The following is a 22,428-nucleotide window of genomic DNA, read 5'->3' as shown; positions in this document are numbered from 1 at the left end:
GGGATTGGACACTGGACAATGGCTTCACCTTTTGCTTTTCAACTGCACTCTTCTCTCCTCCGACCTGTGCTGTGGAGCGTTTAGGACATCGGTGAGGGGCCCTAACTACGATACTAAGGTTAGAAGCACCAAACCAAAGCAGATTTGCAGGTCTGCCTTTTGCCAGTGGGCCTGAAGCCCTGCCTTTCCGGCGTGTTCTCAAAGGGGTTTTTCAAAGGGCACAGTTCAGTACTGCCTGGGACTTCAGATAGGTCAAGAGGGTGTGTGTTTCTGAAAACAGAACTTTAAGAAACTGAACTGTAATCCAGCGGTTCTCAACCTGTGGGTCGCGACCCCTCTGGGGGTCGAACGACCCTTTCACAGGGGTCGCCTAAGACCATCGGAAAAACACATATAGCATATCAGATATTTACATTACGATTCATAACAGTAGCAAAATTACAGTTATGAAGTAGCAATGAAAATAATTTTATGGTTGGGGGTCACCACAACATGAGGAACTGTGTTAACGGGTCGCGGCATTAGGAAGGTTGAGAACCACTGCCCTTCTCAGGATTTTATGGAGATTCCAAAGAATTAGAGTTGGTCGGTCCTCATTCCCACACAGTACATAATCGAACTGCCTATACAGTAGACCCCCTTGTCCATGGTTTTACTTTCCATGGTTTCAGTAACAGTCAACCGTAGTCAGAAAATATTAAGTGGAAAATTCCAGAAATAAACAATTCATACGGTGTAAATTATGAGCAGTTCTGTTAAGCTTGATGAAATAGCGTATTGCCCCGCTCTGCCCCACCCGGGACGTGCGTCCTCCCTTTGCCCAGCAGCTCCACGCTGCGATGCTCCCTGCCCGTCAGCCACTTAGCAGCCGCCTCAGTTGTCACATTGATGTTGCAGTATCAGCACCAGTGCTTGTGTTCAAGTCACTGCAGTTTTCCTAATGGCCCCAAGGCGCCAAAGTGAGGATGCTGGCAATTCAGTGTGCCAACGAGAGCCCTAAAGGCCTCCTGTCAGTGACCAGGTGGAAGTTCTCCACTTCATAAGGAAAGAAAAGCAGTCTGTGCTGAGGCTGCTAAGATCTAGAGTAAGAACAAAATTTCTATCCCTGAGATTGTGAAGAAAGAAAAGGAAATTTGTGCTAGTTTTGCTATTGCACCTCCAACTGCAAAAGTTATGGCCACGGTGCACGTTAAGTGCTTATTAGTTAAGATGGAAAAGGCATTAAATTTGTGGCTGGAAGACTTGGATGGAAGACATGTTCTGATTGACGGCATGTGTTGTGGCAGAAAGCATTGAGCCAACCAGCAAGGAGTCCCCAAAACGAGTGACACCAGGCCATTATGAGAGAGAAAGAGAGAGAGAGAGAGAGAGAGAGAGAGAGAGAGAGAGAGAGAGACCACATTTAACTTTTATTAAAGTGCTGTTGACCCTTGAACAACACAGGTTTGAACTGTGTGGGCCCACTTATCCATGGGTTTGCTTTTAAGAAATACATATAGTAGTGTAAATGTGTTTTCTCATTCTTATAATTTTCTGAATAGCATTTTCTCTTCTTTAGCTTACTTCAGAGTAAGAACATTACAAGTCTATAATATACGCTTACATATATAAATACATAGAACGTACTGGTACACAATACATGGTACTAGAATGTTCATGTGATTGTTCTGGTCAACAGTAGGCTACAAGTGGTTAAGTTTGGGGAGTCCAATGTTATATGTGGATTTTTGACCCTATGGGTGGTTCAAGAGCCAATTGTATAGTGTTAATAGTTGTTCCATTGTATTACCATTGTTCATCTTTTACTGTGACCAGTTTATAAATTAAACTTCATCATAGGGATGTATGTATAGAAAAGAACATAGTACATACAGGGTTCAGTAGTATCTGTGGTTTCAGACATCCACTGGGGGACTTGGAACATACCCCTGTGGATAAGGGGGGACCACTGTGCACTGGGAATGCTGACATCCACTAACAAGACAAGATTGTTCAGTGGTCCGTCCATCCTACCTGCTTCTAGTAGGTAATCCCTTGAGTTTTCTGTGAGGTGGCCAAATAGCTCAGCTCGAGGGCCTGTGAGCTGAGGCCGAGTACACACACCACCCACCCCGCTGTGACAGCTCAGCTCCTCATAGAAGCCGGCACTCGGACCTTACCACTCACACAGGGCTCCGTTGCACAGGTCCTGGGGCTGGACCGCGAGCGCCTCACCCTGAGAGCAGGTGATTCCAGGCTGTGGTATTGCGTCCCTCGATCTACTTGGACTATTAGACTCATGCTGTGGCCCCTGCAGAGAGGAGGGGAGCCTTACCCAGTGCTGCTCTGGTTTCCAATTCCTAATGCGCTTCCTGCTTCTCATTTTAATTGATCCCATTAACCAAATTTTAACTGATAGAAAATTCTTTCTGATCTTTTATCTCTTTTTTTAAAGGTGATGGACAGAATTTATTTACGAAAGACGTGACAGTTATCGAGGGAGAAGTTGCAACCATCAGCTGCCAAGTCAATAAGAGTGACGACTCCGTGATTCAGCTCCTGAATCCCAACAGGCAGACCATCTACTTCAGGGACTTCAGGCGTAAGTGTCCGTCGCTACAGTATTACACGGCAACTGATCTTCCTACATGTTGTCTTGATGAAGAGACTGCCAAGACTCCTCTGCTTAGCTCAATGTTAGATGCTTAAAGTTTAGTCCATTCTTCAGAAGGGAGACGAGATGTGCAATCATAATCTTTCTACTTAATAGAAACCTTGAATGGTCCCTTTTAAAAGCAAGGCGGTCTTACTTTGCAATAGGAATGGGTTGTAGTAATTCAAGGTGAATTGCAATTGAGTCCCAATACTTCGCTGATAGAAACAACTCAAACAGGGGAAGGCCAGGAAAGTAGGGCATACTGAAAGGTAATCTGTTTGAAGATTGAAATTTTCAAGGCAATCTGAACCTATAAAGACAAAACCAAACCTCCTGTCACCATAGCACCTCTGGCATGTAGAGGTGTCCATGTACGAAAACGTTTGCAAATGGATGTCACAGAAGTGAATACTGGACACTTACCTGCATATCACAGCCAGGGTGCAGGTGGGTGCTGGGCTTGTGGAGAACCGGAGAAGGTCCTCTGAAACTTGGTTTGAGAGTCAAGGTGTCCAACAAACAGGTGTGGAGAATCCTCTTTGCCTTGTTTCCACCCCACCGCAGTGTTCAAGACCTGTGGACAGTTGAATAATCTAAAGAATATTTGAGAGGATATTTCATCCTTTTGTAATAACCTAGCCTTTGCCAAAATTAATATAAAGACTTTAAACATGAATATTTGTTATAAACAAGTCAGTCCACATACATTGCTTTCCTGTGTTCTGCCCAATTGGCTCCTACTGTGCTTAGGAAACTGCAGGGCGAGGTCAAGGCCTCCGGGGGCCCCTGGTCACCTTCTATCCCTGAGAAGTTCCACCTCAAATCATATCAATAACTAGAGGCCCGGTACACGAAATTCATGCACTTGCAGGGGGGTGGGTCCCTCAGCCCAGCCTGATCCCTCTCGCACTCCAGGACCCCTCACTCCTTACCTCCCACCTGCAGCAGAGGTGGGAGAGGCTCCTGCCACCGCCACTGCGCTCACCAGCCGTGAGCCCGGCTTCTGGCTGAGTGGCGCTCCCCCTGTGTTAGTGCACTGACCACCTGGGGGCAGCTCCTGCATTGCCCCCTGGTGGTCAGTGTGCATGATAGCGACCAGTTGTTCTGCCGGTCATTCTGCTGTTCGGTCAATTTGCATATTAGGGTTTTATTATATAGGATACCAAATACATAGATACATCCAAATTAAATTGGATTATTTTTTTATAGTTTTTTAATGATTTTTATAAGTCCTGCTCCCTGAACTTCCAGTGCCCAAGGGGACTCCTGGCCCACCTTCTTCCTCTTTTCATCTTACCCATGTCTGACAGAGCATCCAAAACCATTTCAGTAAGGGCTGAATTCTGACACCCTGAGGCGGAGGGCGTGGGGTGTGTGTGTGTGAGTGTGTGTGCATGTAGGTATACACACTTACACGTGCACCCACGTGCACCAGTCTCCTTTGGACAGGTTATTTGTCCACATGGGGTTAGTACAGAAGCCCAGACAGTAACTCGGGAAGTACAAAGGGTGCCTCCCCTCCGGGTGCGGGAGACACGGAGTTTCCACTCTGCCGCTGCCTTTCCAGGCCCCTGCGTCTCCCTCCGCCGGGCTAGGGAAGCAGACTGTCCCTGTCTCAGTCACAAACCCTGTGCTTTGTTCACAGCTTTGAAGGACAGCAGGTTTCAGCTGCTGAATTTTTCCAGCAGTGAACTCAAAGTGTCGCTGACAAATGTCTCCATTTCCGATGAAGGAAGATACTTCTGCCAGCTCTACACCGACCCCCCGCAGGAGAGCTACACCACAATCACAGTGCTGGGTGAGAGGCTCGGCGTCGTGGGGAAGGGCGCTGTTCTTGTCTTAGGCAGGCCCGCCGCCCATCTGGCGGAATTTGTAAAGTAGCCTGTTTTGCCAAACACTCTGAGGAACGCAACCAGTCTATGCAGATCCCACCTGCTCTGGGGTTGCAGACCTCAGGCTCCAGCAGCAGAACTCAGGAGGATTTGGAACCTCAGATGAATCCCCCACCATGGCCATGCCATTGCGCTACAGGAGGCCTGATTATTCTAGAAGTAATAGATTCCTGCCGATTGTATAGGATTGTTTCCTTCTGTGCAGGAGGGGGAGACGGCCGCACAGCTGGGCCGGGCAGGGCTCTGCTATGAAATCCGCCTAATGGTTTGTCCTTCTGAGTTACACCTCCTTTAATATTGTCCTCCTTTTCCTTAATTGCCTTGTTTATTGCTTATACTCTAGATCAGCGGTTCTCAACCTGTGGGTCTCGACCCCTTTGGGAGTTGAACGACCCTTTCACAGGGGTCGCCTAAGACCATTGATAACACACATAAATATTTACATATTGTTTTTGTCATTAATCACTATGCTTTAATTATGTTCAATTTATAACAATGAAAATACATCCTGCATATCAGATATTTACATTACGATTCATAACAGTAGCAAAATTACAGTTATGAAGTAGCAACGAAAATAATTTTATGGTTGGGGGTCACCACAACATGAGGAACTGTATTAAAAGGTCGCAGCATTAGGAAGGTTGAGAACCACTGCTCTAGATCATGCTGTAGCGATCATATCTCATGAACTCATACTTTGCCACAGAATTGCCACCATTGGACATAAAAGAATTAGGAACTCCTAGGGCGAGAAAGCTGAGAAAAAGCCAGGCTGCTGACGGGCCGCTGGGGCACCTCTGGAGAGTCTGCGTCTCCACTTGTGGTCACCGGATTGTGGCTTTTGGCAAACCCCAGTGGCCAGGTTCCCGTGTGTGTGTTTGAGGTAGCCCGCAGATCCCCTGTGTTGGAGGAGGTCTAAGTTGGTCTCATTTTAGACAGACGTACACTCCAGTGCACACCACCGGCTGATCGGATTTTGAAACCAAGTTTTCAAGGACACACACTACAGCGCGAGGCAAGATCTCTGATTTGTACCTTCGGGGAGGTGATGCATCAAAGTCTATTTGAGGCGGCAGGTTGCAGCTCTCGGTGTAATGATAGGAAGATTAAAGAGCAAAGATAAATATGAAGGCGGTTTTGCTTGGTGTGTGTGACCATATATGTATTTATGGATGTACATATTGGGCTACTGCCTCGTTACTTTATTTAAACACAGCTGTAGAGGGAAAATATTTTTTATTCATTAAAGTAGAACATGTCCCTAACACTTACATACATGTTCTTGATAAGGGGAATACTGACTTCAGAAAGCCATGTTCCGGGTCTGTCCATGCCGTTTGGAATGTGGTCTGTGTTAATGACGGCAGCTGGCAGGTACTCCTGTTTGTCTGATTGTGGCTTTGACCCTCGCAGACCTGCAGCAGTAGGGAGCGTGGAAGGTTTTGCTGGGACGACGACAGTTCCAGTATTTTGGAAATGTGCCAAAATCATGAGCATGCATTGGACCTTTTCTGTGCATCTGCTTGTACAGAAGCATTTGCGAACACCGTTTGCTGATTGGAGCAAGTCATTAGTGGGCTGGACCTCAACCTCACCATTCACCTACTTCCCCACCATAGTTTATGGCTTTTCAACAAGAGTGACAGCAAAAAAAAATTGAATATAGTTGTGGATTCTGAATTTTCAGAATGTTTTGTTACATATACCTTTAAGTATGGATATCTTTATTTCAAAGAAAGAAATAGTAATAGTAGAGCTCAGTCATCTGCCCGGTGACAAGCAGAGTGAGAAGCAAGAGTCAAGCCTGAACCAGACCTCGTGTTTTCTCAGAACCTTGTGTCTTCTAGCCGAGGTTACTGCCAATAAAGTCCTGAAAGTGAGAACCAAGAGTCAAGCCTGAACCAGACCTCGTGTTTTCTCAGAACCTTGTGTCTTCTAGCTGAGGTTACTTCCAATAGTTTCCAGCGTCTGGTACATTTGTCCTCAGGCCCCCGGACAGGAGGTCTGACTGCGCACACCCAGTGCCTGCTCAGACCCCCTGGATAAGGGGTCTGACTGCGCACACCCAGTGCTTTCTCAGGCCCCCTGGATAAGGGGTCTGACTGTGCACTCCCAGTGCTTTCTCAGGCCCCCTGGATAAGGGGTCTGACTGCGCATACTCAGTGCTTGGGGGGGTCAGCATGCCAGCACTAGGCTCTGAGAGGAGCTCTACCTGTAATGCTTTTGGAGGCCTGATTATTCTAGAAGTAATAGGTTCCTACCGATTGTATAGAAGCATTAACTTAAATATACTTGAAAGTAATGCTAGTAGATACTCTTGCTCAGATATTATGCGTTCATTTAATATTCTGTTAAATTTACTATAGGATTTCTTGATGAGGTAAAATTGTTGTCATCAGTGTTTGAGTCTTTCTTTTTCCAAAATCTGGCAAATTCCACTGATACTCAAATATTCAAACCTTTCTTCTACGGTGTGGACTTTATAGATACATAGTGACAGAAGAAGGACACGTTAGCATCTTCATTTCCGTCCACAGTCCTCTGGAGGAGAGGACTGTGGGGACGAACACAGATTCCCTGCCTCCATGGGTTGAAGGTGTTCATTTTAGTGCATCTGTTAGTCGTTTGAAGCATCAGCAAAGCATTCAGCATCATTAGAAGACATAGAGATGGGTATTTGTTAGTTACTATCATGTTTATGCTCTTACCCATGTAAAAATGGAAACTCCTATCACATTTTGCATGCATTTCTCCAATTCACAGTGTAGGACTCTTGTACGTACTGCTGTTCATTGGAGGAGATGCTTTAAGATGAATACAGTTACTGATAATAGTAGCCAGTATTATTATACCCCTGTCCTTCCAAGATTAGTGTTCACTCTTAAGATTCCAGGAACAGGAGGAACTAATTATTTTAAAGGGTCTTAGAGTGAGATTTCACGTGCTGATCAGTTTTAAGACTCCTCTCCTGTAATTAAGGTGGCATCCTGAAATTGCTGATTTTTTTTAATGCTTTAGGTGTAAAGGTTTTATACCTCCCTGAAAGATTTATAATTGGCGCTCGGATAGATTTGAGGTTGGCTAAGAAAAACTGTACCATTTCTTTGCTATTTTCTAGTATTTCCTTCTATGTGACTTTCATTCAGGTTTTCATCCACACGCACATCCTCAGATATAGTTTTGGTTATTTTCATTAATGGCCGCAGGCAGTTTTTACTAAATGCGACTGTTTAGTGGGACCACGTGTAAGTGTACTCGCTGGTTAGTAGTAGTTTTCATTCATTTTTTTATACATGGATATTTATACTTTGCTAACCTATTTTATATTAGAGTAGGCATTATGAAGTCAAAGGGAAAATAGGGTAGACTTAATAGACCAAAATAAACTTTAAGATTCTCTTGTTCAACCCCCTTTTTTGGAAAGATATACCTAAATCACTTCATTTCTATTTCCCAAAGCTTTCTCGCTCTTAAAAAAATAAAATAAAACAGCCCTGGCCAGAGTGGCTTGATTGGAGTGTCGTCTTATACATTGAAAGGTTAGGGGTTCGATTCCAAGTCAGGACAGGTACATAAGGCGCTCGCTCTCTCTCTCTCTCTCTCTCTCTCTCTCTCTCTCTCTCTATATATATATATATATATATATATATATCGCTCTCGCTCTCCCTTTCTTTCTCCCTCTCCCTCTCCCTTCCTATCTCTCTAGAATCAATAAGCATATCCTCGAGTGAGGATTAAAAAAATCTGAAAGAAGTCACGTTTATCACTGACATCAATATAAGCCATTGGGACTCCCATGATCAAATTTCACTTTATGTTTGTAAACCAGACAACTCCTACACTTGACTGTTTCTTCTAATCTTAGTAAAGATCAGAGACACTGGCCATGGTCTTGGGAAAACTGTGGAATTGGAAATAATCACTTAACTGCGTCTCAGGCTGCTCTTGTCCACAAGGAACAAGTCCTTTATTTTTCTACATTGGTCACAGTTTCCAACACTTTGGAAGTTTCCCACAAGTTTACCTCAGCCATCAATTTAAAGATGACTTCAGCTCTTCAGGAAGGTATTCCTGGGATTAGCATCGTTATGGGAATCTCCCTGAAAGGTTAGGGAACTTTAGAGCACAGTTGACCCTCTGGGGTCACGACCCCCTCCACCACCAACTCCCCCCACCCCCCGGCACAGTGAAAATCCACAAAGAACTTTCAGTCAAAACTTAACTGCTAGTCGCCTATGTTGACTGATAACACAACCAGTCCATTAACACATATTTTGTATGTTATATGTATTATATACTGTATTCTTAAAATGCGGTAAGCTAAAGAAAAGAAAATATTAAGAAAAGCATAAGGAAGATAAAATATATTTACAGTATTTATTGAAAAATCTGTGATAAGTGGACCCACACAGTTCAAACTTGTGATATTCAAGGGTCAACTGTATACCTGTTGCAAAAAAAAGGAAGCGTTAACAGGAAAGTACTAACAGTAGGTGATCCAGATAGGGACCTGTTTGCTGCCAGTCACTCTGTGGGCCCCAAGCAAGGTCTCGGAGACATTGGTAGTTCTCCTCTGGCCTCATTTGTATCCACCCCTTCCTCATCCCTGCTCGGAGCCAGCAGACAATATAATAATGTGGAAAGAGCAAGCCATCCGCATCCCGACCATCTCAGTCTTAGGGAGAGCATAAGAAATACCAATGGAGATGAACAGCTGGTGCAGGTGGTGAGGAAAGCAGAAGTATCTGAAGGCTCGGCATGAGAAAAGGAGAGAAGGAAGGAAGAATACCCAGCATCACAGAAAAAGAGATGTGACAGAGAAGGTGTTGACACTAAACGCCGTTGAGACTGACAGTGTTAAACTGGATCTGTCCCATCACCAAGAGCGCCCTTCCGGCGTGTTCCCGGAGCTGCGTGGCACCAGGCTCTGACCCGCTCCGGGCTTACTCTTTCCAGGAGCGCGAGCTTCTGCATGGCACCAGCCTTAGCCGCTTGCCCGTCGTGTCCTCAGGGGCCCACCTTCCGTGCCTACCCCGCACTGGACCTGGGTTTCCTCACACTGAGTGGGTCCCCTCAGTCACAGTGATTGACTCATTTCTACATTTGTGGGGAGGACATTCCTAGTTTGTTTACTCCTTGGTTGTTTGCCTTTTATCATTTCTTATTCTGTTCCTTTTGGTTCACCAAGGTCTTACTATCTTTAGGCTTGGACAATCTCACATTTGCTTAAACAGCATTTTCTTCAAGATCCCTATTGTACTGCACTCAGAATTCAGTAGTCTCTGTTGGCGCTAGACATCTATTCTCTCTGTTGCCTACCAGCTCTCTCGGTACATGAGATGAGAACCAATAAGCTACCTGATTGTCATCCAGCAAAGATAAGTTACGTTTAGGAAATGGCGAGCTGAAGCTGCCCCGTTTACTTGTGTAACTGCCTTTCTGTGTCTCTAAAATGCTAACAGATGTGCAACTCTAAATTGGATATTAGACTCTCTCTCTGCTTTTTCCCCCTGAAGTGTAAGCTAGGGTAGTTCTTTCTCATGTTTAACTACTCATTGGGGCCATATCACTTAGCAACACATCCAATTGAGCAAATGTGCTATTTTTCTCTTTCACGGGGAAGAGAGGAGGCCTGCTTTTGATCTGGTAGTTACCCATCACCACCACACTGTCTTGCTGAGAAACATGCAGCAAATCATTTCCTTTTCCATCATTCTCTACAGGCATTTTCACCTGCTTTAACTCAGCATAAAAGTCTTCCTTTTTCCACATTGGACCAGAGCAGGTGGAAATCCCAAATACGTGCTTTAATCCCATAGTTTTTGAAGCAGTATCAGATTTATTATTCAACTTGATCATGGGATGGCAAGTGTATACATATTTAATTTCTTGTTTCTCTTCTGAGTTGAGGGACTTATTAATCATGTCTCAGAACTGTCTGCTTCTTCGTGGTGGTCAGGGCACACTATTAGATTCACGGAATTCCGTATTCTTACTGACTTCTGTTTCAAGAAGCTGGCACCTCATATGCAGTTTCACTGTTGCTCAGTGTCATAAAAAATAACATGATTTCTTCATCATCATCATCATCATCCTACGTACTCTTGATATGATATTCAGCATTTTAGCCACAAAATATTTTTTTATTTTATTGCATGTAGGTTTAATATACTTAGAGAAGGGTGGTTTTAATTCTGATTAATAAAACTACTTACAACTACTTAGTGGTCTTTTCTACCTTTGATTTCCAAAATCTGGGGCATTTAGAATCTGGAAAGTTACTGCGAATGAACGGCATTTCCTGTGTTACTGCATCTTCATAGCAGGGGTTTATGTGCCGCCCATTGAGGTGGTGATTACATTCTGGGTCTCTGTGAGTGGTTTTGACCGAATGAACTGGTTCCGAGGCGCACTTTTCTGTGGATGTTCATGGTGAGGGATTCTTTTAAGGGACTCCAAGTTTCTGATCTTTGCTGGTTGACTGTAGATTCTTTCATATGACGATTGAAATCAAAAGGTTGAGTTTAAGGAGAAAGATTTCTTTCAGAGACTTCCAGGTAAGGATGATAACTTGAATTGTGTGTACTCCTCGCTTTATCTCTACTTCTGGTCAATTTTTAAATGACTGATTTGTAACTAATATCTATATTGTTATAACTTGGTCACTGATAACTGAGGAGTGGGAGACCGGTCGTTTTGTAAGATACTTTAGGGCAGAAATTCTGAATTGAGCGATTGTGCATAATTCCCTTTATTTGATGGTGACTTTGTATGTTTCCCTTCCAGTGGCAGTTTGTTTTAAATTCCCGTCAGGAATGTCCATTACTTGTCTCTGATTTGAGAGCAATGGTGCTAGTTTCTAATGAATGGAAGGATGCGTGCAGGAGTAGATTCTGTGTGTAAACGAACACACGTTTGCTTTGCAGTCCCACCACGTAACCTGGTCATCGACATCCAGAAAGACACGGCCGTGGAGGGCGAGGAGATCGAAGTCAACTGCACGGCTATGGCCAGCAAGCCAGCCACGACTATCCGGTGGTTCAAAGGCAACACGGAGCTCAAAGGTGAGGTGCCGCCAGGTCCCAGGGGCGGGTTCCCTTTGGGGAAACGAGAGGGAAATGCAACCCATGCCTCAGAACAAAGACATTCGTCTAGAGGTGGTTGATCCTCACGGACTAAAGGCGTGGGGCAAAGCATAACCGCGTGCTCGTGTCCTCATTCCTGTCCTTGTTCTGTGGTGTGGGGGTTGATGGTGGTGGGTGTCATTGTGAACTGGACCCGCTGTCAGAGCTGCCCCAGGGCTCAGGCTGTCCATGCTGTTCCCTCAGTTCTCCTTGCTTTTACCCGACTACCCAGGGTGGTCAGAACTCCAAGTCCTCATGTTATCCATTTAAAAACGTATCACAGCCTTTACCGTGTACGCTGCGAGTCATCCTACCACCGGCCGCCCCGTCAGCTGTGCTCAGCGTGCTCTCCTGAGCCGTGGCCGTGGCGGGCGGAGAAGGTCATCTTCCTTGTGAACTTGCAGACACCCCTTTGCGTGTGAAACCTGCAGTTCAGTCGCCCATTTCCCGCTGTTCTTCTGCACAGTGTCTGGTGTGATGGCAAGCAGGCGGCCCTGCTCCCTGTTCCCACTGTCTCCCCAGGCTCGGCCATCCCGGACTTCCTTCCTAGATCTCAGATAGCTGCTACCTTACCCGCTGCCTTGGCTGGAGGTGCAGCCTGGCCCCTGTCTGCCCCTCCGTCAGTTGTCCTAAGCCCTCAGACGTGTTAGCATCCGGTTCTCTAGCAGCCGGCACCAAGGTCTCGGCCGAACTCCCGGTCATGTGACAGAAGTGCTGCTGCGTGCCTCCCTTCGCTCTGGTGGGGATGCTGACGTTACATACAGCATGGGATTCTGATGAAGATGACACGAGTGAATATTCGCAAGGCATGTAGCTAGTGTCTGTGTGCTTGTTAAGTAGACGAAGGGCCCCAGGAAGAAAGGAACCGTCCTTAGAAAAGGGACAGAAAAACCTCTGCCTGAACCAGATCAGTCTGTGTAACAGCCCCCATTTCAAACAGCTCGCTCTGTTTCACTCCCTTCCTGGGTGTGGTTTTGAAAGGAAGGAGTTTCCCATTTCCCCTCTGCGTTTCTGTCTGAGTGAACTGAGCCATGAAATGTGTACCGATACGGACAAAACATTAAAAGAAAGTTAATGGTGCGTCTTGTCCCGGGAGGGCGGGGTTTAGGAATGGGCGGCCTAGGCCTATTCATCCCCTCCGGAAGCCTCCCCCTCCGCACTCCCGTCTGGCCTGGCGCCTGCAGCCTGCTTTCTCTCCCCACACCCCTGCATGCGCTGTGGCCTTTCAAAGGTCTCAGAGCTTAAACATTCCAGTTACAATTTCAATTACGCAAATCCATTTTGTTCCTTTCCGCCTTGATTGATGCTGGTGGGGTGGGGCAGGGGTGTTTATCCTTCTTCTGATTAAGTTACTGGGGGGCTCTGGGTGACACCCTGGAATTTCTAAACCAAATGACAGCCTAGCGGACCCGTCAAGTTCAGATGGTGGTAGGATGGCATGCTCTTCTCTTCTCCTCTCCTGAATGCCTTGAGCAGTCAGATGTCAAAAAGGTTCAACCTTCAGCTGCCTTTGGGGGAAGTTTTAGGACAGAAGAAACATGTGTAATGTATTTAAATGAAAATGGTATATGTTACGTCTAGTTGAAAATATCTGAAAGACCACCCTGCCAGGTTGAAATGTAGGAAATTCCCATTTTCTCAGCCATCTACCCACAGATGGTCCTTATCCCAAGTGACTTCCATCCTCTTTGGTAAAATAACACTGGGCTGGGGCCAGGGAGCCGAGGATCTGAACACAGCGATAGACATGCTCTCAGCTTCTGGCTTCCTGGTATGGTTTCTCCCCAGGCAAATCGGAGGTGGAAGAGTGGTCGGACATGTACACCGTGACGAGTCAGCTGATGCTGAAGGTGCGCAGGGAGGACGACGGGGTCCCAGTGATCTGCCAGGTGGAGCACCCTGCTGTCACCGGGAACCTGCAGACCCAGCGGTACCTAGAAGTACAGTGTGAGTACCTGTCGCGGCCGTGCTGGCTGCTGTCACAGTCACCACAGACAGAGCAGCTGGTAGCTTAGAAACAGCAGCACTGTCTCTCTCACGGTTCTGGAGGCTGGGAGGTCCGAGATCAAGGCTCAGCACGGTCATGTTCTGGTGAGAGCCGCTTCCCGGTGCACGCAGGCACCTTCCCACTGCGACCTCACCCGGAGAAGGGGCTGAAGAGCTCTGTGGAACCTCTTTTAATCCCACTAATGTGGCTCTGCCTTCATGACCTACGCACCTCCCGGAGGCTCCACCTCCTGGTCCTGTTCTGTAGGACATTGGGTCTTCAGCGTATGGATTTGAGGGCACACAAACATTCAAGCTGTAGCAGTGCCCATGTGTTCTGTTCTGAGGGCCCAGAGCAGCAATTGCTTAAAACATGTCAGAAGCCATTTATTGAATGCATATGTTCTAGTAGTATAGATAGAATTTTTATCTAGTTGCCTTGGTAGAAAAATAAACAAAGGATTATTTTACTGAAACACAGCCATATTACTGAGTGCCAATAAGGATTTCGAAAATACTAGATTGAACCTAAATATGAAACTTTAAAATGATTCCAATCTGCTCTAGCATATGAGTTAATTACATTTTTTGAATATTGACTATAATCATTTCTATGTCAACTTCAAAATCTAGGGCAATCTCCTCTCCCCCTTTTTTAACCCCATCATAATACTAAAGTTTTCATAGAAGAGATTTTATTTGCATTCAGCAGTTTGCTTAAAATTGCACGTTCTCTTCCATTTTTAGCTTACGTGATACCAGTGAGTTTAAAAGTGGAACCCTCTGGGCTCCGTGCTCAGTCCTGCTGGCTTCACCAATAAAAGCCATATCGTGGGGAGCGAGGTTAGCTCCTCACTGTGCCCTGTGGACAAAAGGTGTTCTCTTCATCTTCTCTTAGGGGCTCTCCTACTTGTGAAAAAAATACGTCTTCACAAAACCATCCTCGCACCAAGGTTGCATCTGAGTAACCACCTCTCATTTTCCATCAAAAGGCTCCTGGAACTTGGCCTTTGGTGGTTCTGGGAGCCTTGAGTGTGCAGAGTGAAAAGGCTGCAAGCATTTGGTGGGGTGGCAGTGCCTGGGGTCCGGTAAGGAAACGCACTGCCCTCCGTGAATTCTTCTGTTACTTCCCCGGGCTGCTGTAACGTGTCCACAAACCTGTGACTTGAAATAGCAGAAATGCATTGTCTCACGGTCCTGGGAGACAGCAGTCTGTAAGCTGGGTGTCGGCCGGGCCGGGCGCCCTCTAAAAGCTCCGGGAGGAGCTTCCTGCCTGTTCGGGCTGCTCATGGCTCCAGGCTTCCTTGGGTGGTGGTCACATCACTCCCTTCTCTGTCTCCATCTGGACGGGGCCTTCTCCTTTCCTGTTTGTCTCTTAGAAGGGCACTAGTCGTTGGACTTAGGGCCCACCCAGATAAATCCAGAATGTTCTTATTTCTAGATCCTTTTAATGTAGTTACATCTGTAAAGACTCCTTTTCCAAATGAGGCCAGTCCCAGGTCCCAGGGGTTGGGAAGTTTGGGGACCACCATTCAGCCTCCTGCAGTTTTCATCATGTGTTTAAATGGAGCAAAACAAAGGATTAGGCAGGGTATAAAGAGTTTCCTCCGAAAGACCACCGTCCCATTCCAGGCTTTGCTTACTGACTCTGTGAGCTTGGCTTAGTTTAACATTACATAATGCACATTTTCCTTGTCAATTCATTTCCTCTACTTCATTATGTAGCTTCATTATGGCAGCTGCTTATAATTTTCATATCACTAAAACTATTGTGGTGTGATGTCCCTATAATGGGAAAACATAAATGATCAGATGTTATCTAAATTGGCAGTTAGTAGATTTCTTTTGACTTTGTTAATATGTAATTCACTTAAGCAAACTTAATATCCATTAACTTCCCTTGTAGGGGCCCATTAGCTTCAATAATACATTAGCTCCTTTGTGAGACCTGAGTGGTACTCGCCCAGTTCCCACCCCAAACTCCTTCAGTAGCTTCCCCAGAATATCTTCTAAACAGCACATGACCCACCACCTACAACATGACACTCACACCCAGTGCACAGGATTCCGAGCACTGCACTCCGACCGGGAGACGTGCTAATGATATTTATAAGCCGTGTCTTCCATACTGTGTAGATTCAAGTGGCCTTTGTTCCTTAAGAAAAGAAGTAAAGCACCACCTCTGAATGCATTTTACTTCAGGCTACAAAGTGCTGCCAGCCCCTAGCTGCAGGCCAGGACCGCAGTGCCTCCAAAAATGGAGATGCAGCTGCTGGTCATGTCACTCTACGGCGCATCTCCTCATGGGAGGCCCTGCTCCCTTCTCCCCCGTCAGCCACACAAACATTGTATCCCTGATACTCCATATTTTGGAATGTATGTAAAGAAAAAAGTCGTCCTGCATAAAAGAAGGTTAAGAATCGCAAAGCATTACCTTAATCTGCGTGGAATGGAGAGTCTGGTGTGGCACCCTAAATGCGACTCTCTGCTCAGGAAGGTCACCCGCAGGCCACTCCCCTCCATCCCCAGAGCACGACTGAGGACTTTGCGGAGTCAGCCAGGAATGCCCCAGCAGCTCCTTCAGGCACAAGGGGATTCTCTACATCACTCCTACGGCTGCGCTCTGGAACCCAGCAGCTGTGCACAACAAAAAGCCTCAGGCCTCAGGTGCCCAAGGCGCTGGCCACTGGGCACCAAGTTCTCGGTCATTGGCCGTGGTGTTGGTGACTCAGCTCCATTCTCCCAGAGGAGTCCTCTCTCCGCAGACAAGCTATGCCGTCTGGATGGCCAGGAGGGAAGGAGGCACTTTAATGCCTGAGGTTCAGTAGCCAGTCTGCATGGATGGTGAATCATTTTGGATACCCTGTGAGAAGTAACTTTATTTATTGGCTCCAAACCCTTAGAGTCAGCAGTTTTTAACCTTTTTTGGGATCACTGACCTCTTTAAAAACCCTTTGATAGCTACAGACCCGGAAAAGATGAACAAAATTACATATTCCCTACATTTTGCTCACAATTTAAGAAGTCTGTTGACCCTACAGTTTTCCCAACTTCAGTTATTTGAGGGCTACTTTCACAAGTTTTACCATATCAACAGGTTATCTGTGTTCCTGTCCCGTTTAGAATTTATCTTTAAGTCACTTTATTGCTTTAGCCTACTCAAGACCCATATAAAAAGATCTATAAAGTTTTATTTGCCATATATATATCTAAATCTAATAAATATTAGTTAAATAAATATACAACTTAAAAAGACATACAACTATTATGTTTTAGTGTTTTTTCCTTTGCCACCTAAAAAGATTTCTTATATTATTCGTGATAAATAGTAACTTATCACCAGAAATACTGAGTTCATCCGCAAACATCAGAGGAAGAATTGCTCTACTCCGGGTGAATACGGCTACGTTGGGGGCAAAGCTAACCTGATAGGATTAGCATTAAGTACACTCACTTGGCCCAGCCGGCCATTTTGTCACATGACGGCTTATGGAAACCTCTCTCTCAGCTAAGAGGATATGAACAGGGTTAAATGACACATAGGGATTAAATTCTATATAAATTATGTCCTCTTAAGAATACTATTTTTAAAAAGGAAATGAAATAATGAGAGTCTACATGGTATGCCATTAAATATCTTATTTTAAATGCACCAGGAAAAGGAGGAGTGAGATAAAATGAGCACACTGCTACCATACTGCGTAGAAGACAAGGCTTGAGCTACAACTTGGAATTGCTTTTGTCTTGTGGATTTAAGTCCTAATTAACTGAACACAGAATTTTGCAGCATTTTTTCGTTAGGACCCTGTATTGGAGGTATCGGGAGAAATTGTTTTGCCCAATTATGTGAAAAATCAGCCAGAAGTGGATGCTGTCACACTTTTAATAATCCTTAGATTTTTGGTGAGTGTAGATATTAATTGTGCAGTATGCATTGAAGTGATTAACATCAGAGTAATTTATCATCTGGAGATTTCTGAACATAAATAAATGAGTTGTTTTGTTCACAAGGTGTTGACCCCGTCAGAAGTAGAGAATTAGAGCTGCCCCTCCCCCTTTTATTATAAATATGAAAGCACCACAATCAGCCAAGTGTTCAGTTATTTGATTTTCTGGGGCATTAGCTGCTCTTGTTTGTGACATTTCCCTGTTGGGTGCTCGTTTGCAAGCTCATTAGGAAGGTTTTCTCACAGGAACGTTGCTGGGAACGAAGAGCGTACAGTAGGGCTCTCAGCTTTCCAGCTTTCGTCCTGAGACCGGCAAGGACACAGCAGCGTGCAGCTAAATGTGTAAAACGGAAAATAATTGTACTTGCCAGCTGAAACTCAAAGCTCTCTTTCCTTAGCTGTTGGGCAGAAACGGTTTTGCTTTTGAATGTTCTGAGCTGTATGACCCTCAGTTCTTCCTGTGCATTTTTTTCTTGCGAGGTGCGTGGGGTTGCTGGCGTTTACATCACAGTTGATACAGCAGAGCGGAGCCTGGTGCAATTGTAACCGGTTAGCGCAGCCTCAGATCGTGGGGGGGGGGGGGGGCAGGCTTGTCAAATAAGAGGCTGTGTAAACGAGAACCGCTCACTGTCTGTGCCTTAAAAGAAAACTGTCTCAATAGCATCAAGGTGGCCACACAGAGCGAATGAGCCGGGAGCTGAGAGGAAAGCTGTGACCCTCAGTGCGGAGCCAGATCCCGCAGACGGGGAAGCCTCGCTGTGGACTGAGGTGACCCTGAGCTCTTGAATTACTGCTGTGTCTACTGCTTTCTCCCATCATAGCCTTGCTCTCTAAGATGTTCTTACCGAACTCCTCATTTTGCGAGGGTTCTGTGTGTGTGATTATTTGTAAAAAATAAAATAAAAATTACGAGATGAGTCTTGAAAGGGAGCATGAACAGACCCCAGAAGTGGGTGTTTGGGTGCCTTCCCCGCTCTGATTACCATCTGACAGTCAATCATGGACGTGGACATGTTTCAGAGAGCGTGTTACTGACTCAGGCAGGCAGGGGTTTTGTAAACCCATGTTCCCCTTCATCCGAGGTCCAGAGAAGGCAGAGGTTTGCTTTCATTCCCTCACCTGGGGGGAAATTGGGCGTTGAGGGGACAGTCAGCCCTGCTCTTTATCTGCATCAGAATAAATATCCCCTGTCCATGGGGCCCTGCAGGGAAGGAGGGAGGAAAACCTGGAAATCGGAAGCCATCCTGTTGGGGGTGGCAGGTGGGTTTCAGGAGCAGCTCCTGTCCCGCCTCCTTGCCCCGAAATCTGCTCTCAGGTGCACTCTTCACAGCAGACGGCTGGGGCCAGCGGGCCTGTTCCTCTCTGATCTCCAGTCTCATCTCTTTCCTACACGGAATACACTCTCCCTCCCACTCTTCCTTTCTTCCGTTTGGTGTAAAGCAATGCATTGAGTTTCAGGGAAGTTACTTCAGTATTTATTATTCCTCATGAGCAATGAGTCTTGGCGACCCCGTGGTGCACACTGTTGTTTTGACCTCTGGTTTTTGTATTAACACAAGGTCCTGACCCCAGATGGTCAGTGATGCATCTGCCAGAGCAGGCGGGCGGCTGAGGAACCAACACACAAACACGAGGAGCAGGTGTTTGGCCAAACACAGTGTGAGCCAGACGTGAACGGCCTGAAGGAAGAGAGAGCGCCTGTGCCTCCCCGGCCTTCGGAAGAGGCCGGAGAAAGCGCCTCTTCCCACCACGGCCGTCCTGTGCCCCCTGGTCTGGCCGAGTGTGTCTGTGAGAGCTGTCCCTGTGCCTGTGGACAGTGGACATCACCCAGTGTGTCTGTGAGAGGCGTCCCTGTGCCTGTGGACAGTGGACATCACCCAGTGTGTCTGTGAGAGGCGTCCCTGTGCCTGTGGACAGTGGGCATCACCCATTGTGTCTGTGAGAGGTGTCCCTGTGCCTGTGGACAGTGGACATCACCCAGTGTGTCTGTGAGAGGTGTCCCTGTGCCTGTGGACAGTGGACATCACCCAGTGTGTCTGTGAGAGATGTCCCTGTGCCTGTGGACAGTGGCATCACCCAGTGTGTCTGTGAGAGATGTCCCTGTGCCTGTGGACAGTGGCATCACCCAGTGTGTCTGTGAGAGATGTCCCTGTGCCTGTGGACAGTGGACCTAGGGAAGCTAGTGTTAATTTGTATTCTTCACTTACTGGTTTTTAACTCAAGGTCAGGTTTTGATCCTGTGAAAGGTTACATGATTGTGAACCGGCATAAAGTCTGAAGAGAATGGTGAAATGGCCTCCTTTGTGATTTCCCTGAAGATGCCCATGTAAGATGCACCAGAAACGCTAATTAATGAGCATCGAAGTGGAAGAATAGAAATCAACCTGAGCTGCCCTTACATTTTGGGAGCTGGATTGACCTTCCAAAAGAGAAATGCAGTTATATTTTGTGATAAGGGCTGGTCAAGCAATTAAATGTAGGGGTCTTGTATGCCAGTGCCGTGGCCGCCTACCAATCCACAGCTGAAACGGTGCACTCCCACCAACAGGAAGCTTCAGCACAGCCAATCGCAGACGGCCAGCTGGGCGGTCCAGACCAGGCACCGCTTCAGCTCCAGCCAATCAAATCATAGCACCTTCTCTTTCACAGCCTTTCCCAACTCGGTGGGACAGTGCTGAGTTCTGTGCTGCCGTTCAGACTGACGTGAGCTTAAATCAGCTCGGAAATTGCAGTGTGCCTATTTGACCTGATAACAGGACTAAGGATTCGTGGTGTGTTTGGTTGCTTGGTTTGTTTGTTTTAATTAGAGCTAGGAATAGAAACACATACCCTAACATTTCTCCACTTTCTCATTCATTCATTAATTTGGCAAATATGTATTGAATGCCTACTGTGTGCCACCAGGGATACAAAAACCCGAAAACTTTTCTTTCTATAGAGCTAAAGGTCTTGTGCAGAACATCTTGCCCAGTGTTCACCTCAAATCTTGAAGGGAGTGAATGTGCACCCCATTTAAAAAGCACCAGAAACATAACTTTCTACCACAAAAGCCCAGAATACAGGTTGATTCTGTTGGATAAACAGTAATTGCAGAACCTACTAAACGACTTGCAAGTTGCAACAAGAGGAAGTTGCGTTCTGCTGTGGTGATGCGGCTGCTTGAGATGGAGGACTCCCTGTCCGTCACCAGGTGGGACTCCGTCACTCCCAGGAGCCCTCCTCCTCAAGCAGAGCAGAGGCGGTGCGCCCATGCAGACCCAGAGGTGGCAGCAGGGCCCTCACCTTGCAAACAAGCTAAGGGGGTGAAAACCACTCAGGAAGGTCTGACAGGAGAAAGCAAGCCTTTGGCAGGGTGTTCTCCTAACCAGTCCCACACTGCTCTCTAACCACCCATACCTGCTCTCTAACCAGTCCCACACTGCTCTCTAACCACCCATACCTGCTCTTTAACCAGTCCCACCCCTGCTCTCTAACCATCCACCTCTGCTCTCTAACCGCCCACACCTATGTTAGAGATGCTCTCCTTCAGGACAGACTCCTCTCCCAACAATCTGGGCACCATCTTAGGGGCTGATTCTTGTTTTGAGCACCAGTAGCCCCTAAAACTCACCAAATATCAGGTTAATATTTGCATTGTCACCTACTCCAAGTTGTAGTAATCCTCCATGATTGACAGAGACTCTTCAGTCTGTGCGTCCCCACCTGAATGCACAAGCCAGGCTGTACAACAGTGGGACCCTCCCCAGCCAGGCTGTACCGCAGGGGGACCTCCCCAGCCAGGCTGTACAACAGTGGGACCCTCCCCAGCCAGGCTGTACGACAGTGGGACCCTCCCCTGGCCAGGCTGTACCGCAGGGGGACCCTCCCCAGCCAGGCTGTACGACAGTGGGACCCTCCCCTGGCCAGGCTGTACCGCAGGGGGGACCCTCCCCTGACCAGGCTGTACTGCAGGGGGACCCTCCCCAGCCAGGCTGTACCGCAGTGGGACCCTCCCCTGGCCAGGCTGTACCGCAGTGGGATCCTCCCCTGGCCAGGCTGTACCGCAGTGGGACCCTCCCCAGCCAGGCTGTACAACAGTGGGAACCTCCCCTGGCCAGGCTGTACCGCAGTGGGACCCTCCCCAGCCAGGCTGTGGGACAGTGGGACCTCCCCTGGCCAGGCTGTACCGCAGTGAGACCCTCCCCAGCCAGGCTGTACCGCAGTGGGACCCTCCCCAGCCATGCTGTGGGACAGTGGGACCTCCCCCGGCCAGGCTGTACCGCAGGGGGACCTCCCCCGGCCAGGCTGTACCGCAGGGGGACCCTTGGGTTCTTGACACACTGCGCTCGTTCTCCCTGCTGGGCCCGGAAGCAGTGAGCACTTGCTTTGTGGCCGTCCAGCCCCACTGTCACTGGTGTCCCCGCATATTGGGTGGAAGCTAAGGAAGAGCCCGAGTCCCCAACGCAGCGCCCGAAGCAGATTTGCACACAAGCCCTTGAGCCCGGCTCAGTGAGCACGTCAGGGAACGTTTGACGCCCACGTTCCTGACTTAGAATCTCAGGGAGAGAAGGGGGTGCCTGTAGCGCCGGGGGTGATAGGTCTGCTGGGCTGAGGGAGGCCTCCCCCTGGCCGCAGCTCTTCTTGCTAGTAGGATGTGGGATGGTGGCATCGCACCCTTTTAAATAAAGACCGGATGCGTTGGTGTTGGTCCGGAGAGGAGACTGGTCATTTGCATAGGAGAGTGACATACAGGTTGGGGCTTTGAGGTTCATCTTCTGAGAAGATCATAGGATGTGTGGCAAGGCCAGGCTGGCGTGACATCATCTGTAACCTGCCAGCAGCCATCCTCGCCTCTTTCAGAG

At 47.2% G+C, this 22,428-nt stretch overlaps 1 protein-coding gene across 4 annotated transcripts in view; it reads left to right on the top strand.

Annotated features, from left to right (window-relative positions):
• The window catches only part of CADM1 (cell adhesion molecule 1), a 347,826-nt gene that overhangs the window by 277,128 nt on the left and 48,270 nt on the right, over positions 1-22,428 (top strand). For 3 of the 4 annotated variants that reach the window (XR_002832101.1, XM_023764209.1, XM_006100646.3), the window contains exons 2-5: positions 2,435-2,581; positions 4,281-4,433; positions 11,457-11,594; positions 13,443-13,601. Coding sequence is in view for 3 of the 4 variants with exons in the window: in XM_023764209.1 (XP_023619977.1) it covers positions 2,435-2,581; positions 4,281-4,433; positions 11,457-11,594; positions 13,443-13,601 (597 nt within the window). In the remaining variant the exon portion in view is untranslated. The remainder of the gene's footprint in view (positions 1-2,434; positions 2,582-4,280; positions 4,434-11,456; positions 11,595-13,442; positions 13,602-22,428) is intronic. The other variant, XM_023764208.1, reaches the window with a different exon arrangement.

Source organism: Myotis lucifugus, unplaced genomic scaffold (genome assembly GCF_000147115.1).
Source record: "Myotis lucifugus unplaced genomic scaffold, Myoluc2.0 scaffold_321, whole genome shotgun sequence".
In the NCBI taxonomy this organism is placed as follows: Eukaryota; Metazoa; Chordata; class Mammalia; order Chiroptera; family Vespertilionidae; genus Myotis; species Myotis lucifugus.
Note: the sequence above shows the minus strand (reverse complement) of the source record. Positions and strands in the feature narration are given on the sequence as shown.